The 854-nt window shown below is 43.8% G+C and overlaps 1 protein-coding gene across 1 annotated transcript in view; it reads right to left on the bottom strand.

Annotated features, from left to right (window-relative positions):
- LOC101845464 (baculoviral IAP repeat-containing protein 6) overlaps positions 1 to 854 on the bottom strand; it is a gene marked incomplete in the record, with an annotated part of 131,221 nt that overhangs the window by 27,699 nt on the left and 102,668 nt on the right. Inside the window, 2 exon segments of the mRNA XM_035969592.1 lie at positions 47 to 187; positions 759 to 854. Of these exon segments, the coding sequence (XP_035825485.1) occupies positions 47 to 187; positions 759 to 854 (237 nt within the window).

Below are 854 nucleotides of genomic sequence, written 5' to 3'. Positions count from 1 at the left end.
CCCCCCCACGGGTGTGTGAGTGTGCGTGCAGACAGTGAAGGCTCACCCCCACTCTGAGTGACAAAGTCCATAACATCAGGGTCTAGCTCACCCAGCACTTCCTTCTTCTTGATGGAGGCGCCCTCTTCTCCTCTCTTCTTCTTGTCCTCTCTCTTCTCCGACCAGATGCTGGCCAGTGGGAGAGTGTCTGAGGGGAGGAAAACACCACAGGCTCACGCTCACAACCAAGGATTGGAAACAATTTTTGAAAGTTGGAAACAATTTTTGAAAGATTATAAACGTATTTCGAAAGATTGTTAATATAAAAGATTATCAGATGATTTAAAATTATTGCAAAATGTAATTTCGAAAGATTCCACTAGGCTATAAATATATATAAATATATTTCAAATGACTGGAAATTGTTTTTAAAAAAGGTTGTATATGACTGCTTACATTGATTGACTGTATCAGTACAGTTTACACTTTGAGGGTGTCGCACAATTTTGTTGTCCGATCTCAAACACTTTCCTCCTTTTATGTCGTACCAGCTTACCATTGGCCCTAAGAGTTCACCAGACCATTTCCCTAAAAGTTCACCACAAGTTCCCGGTTCTCAACAGGTTCACAATTTCCTCACAAGTTCACCATTTTCTAACAAGTTCACCATTTCCCCACAGATTCACCATGGCAAGTTCATTATCTCCCACAGGTTTCCCATAAGTTTCCCACCAGTTCACCTTCTACCGTAGATTCATCGTTCCCCTCCCCGAACTCACCGGCAACTTTGACAATGACATCCGAGCACTTGGCGTTCAGGTTCATGGTGATGCACTGGCAACTGCGGCCGCTGCCATAGCGCGGGTGGAAAATCT

This window comes from Aplysia californica, unplaced genomic scaffold, assembly GCF_000002075.1.
Source record: "Aplysia californica isolate F4 #8 unplaced genomic scaffold, AplCal3.0 scaffold00161, whole genome shotgun sequence".
Classification (NCBI taxonomy): domain Eukaryota; kingdom Metazoa; phylum Mollusca; class Gastropoda; order Aplysiida; family Aplysiidae; genus Aplysia; species Aplysia californica.
The sequence above is the reverse complement of the archived record's forward strand: the minus strand, read 5'-3'. Positions and strand labels throughout refer to the sequence as shown.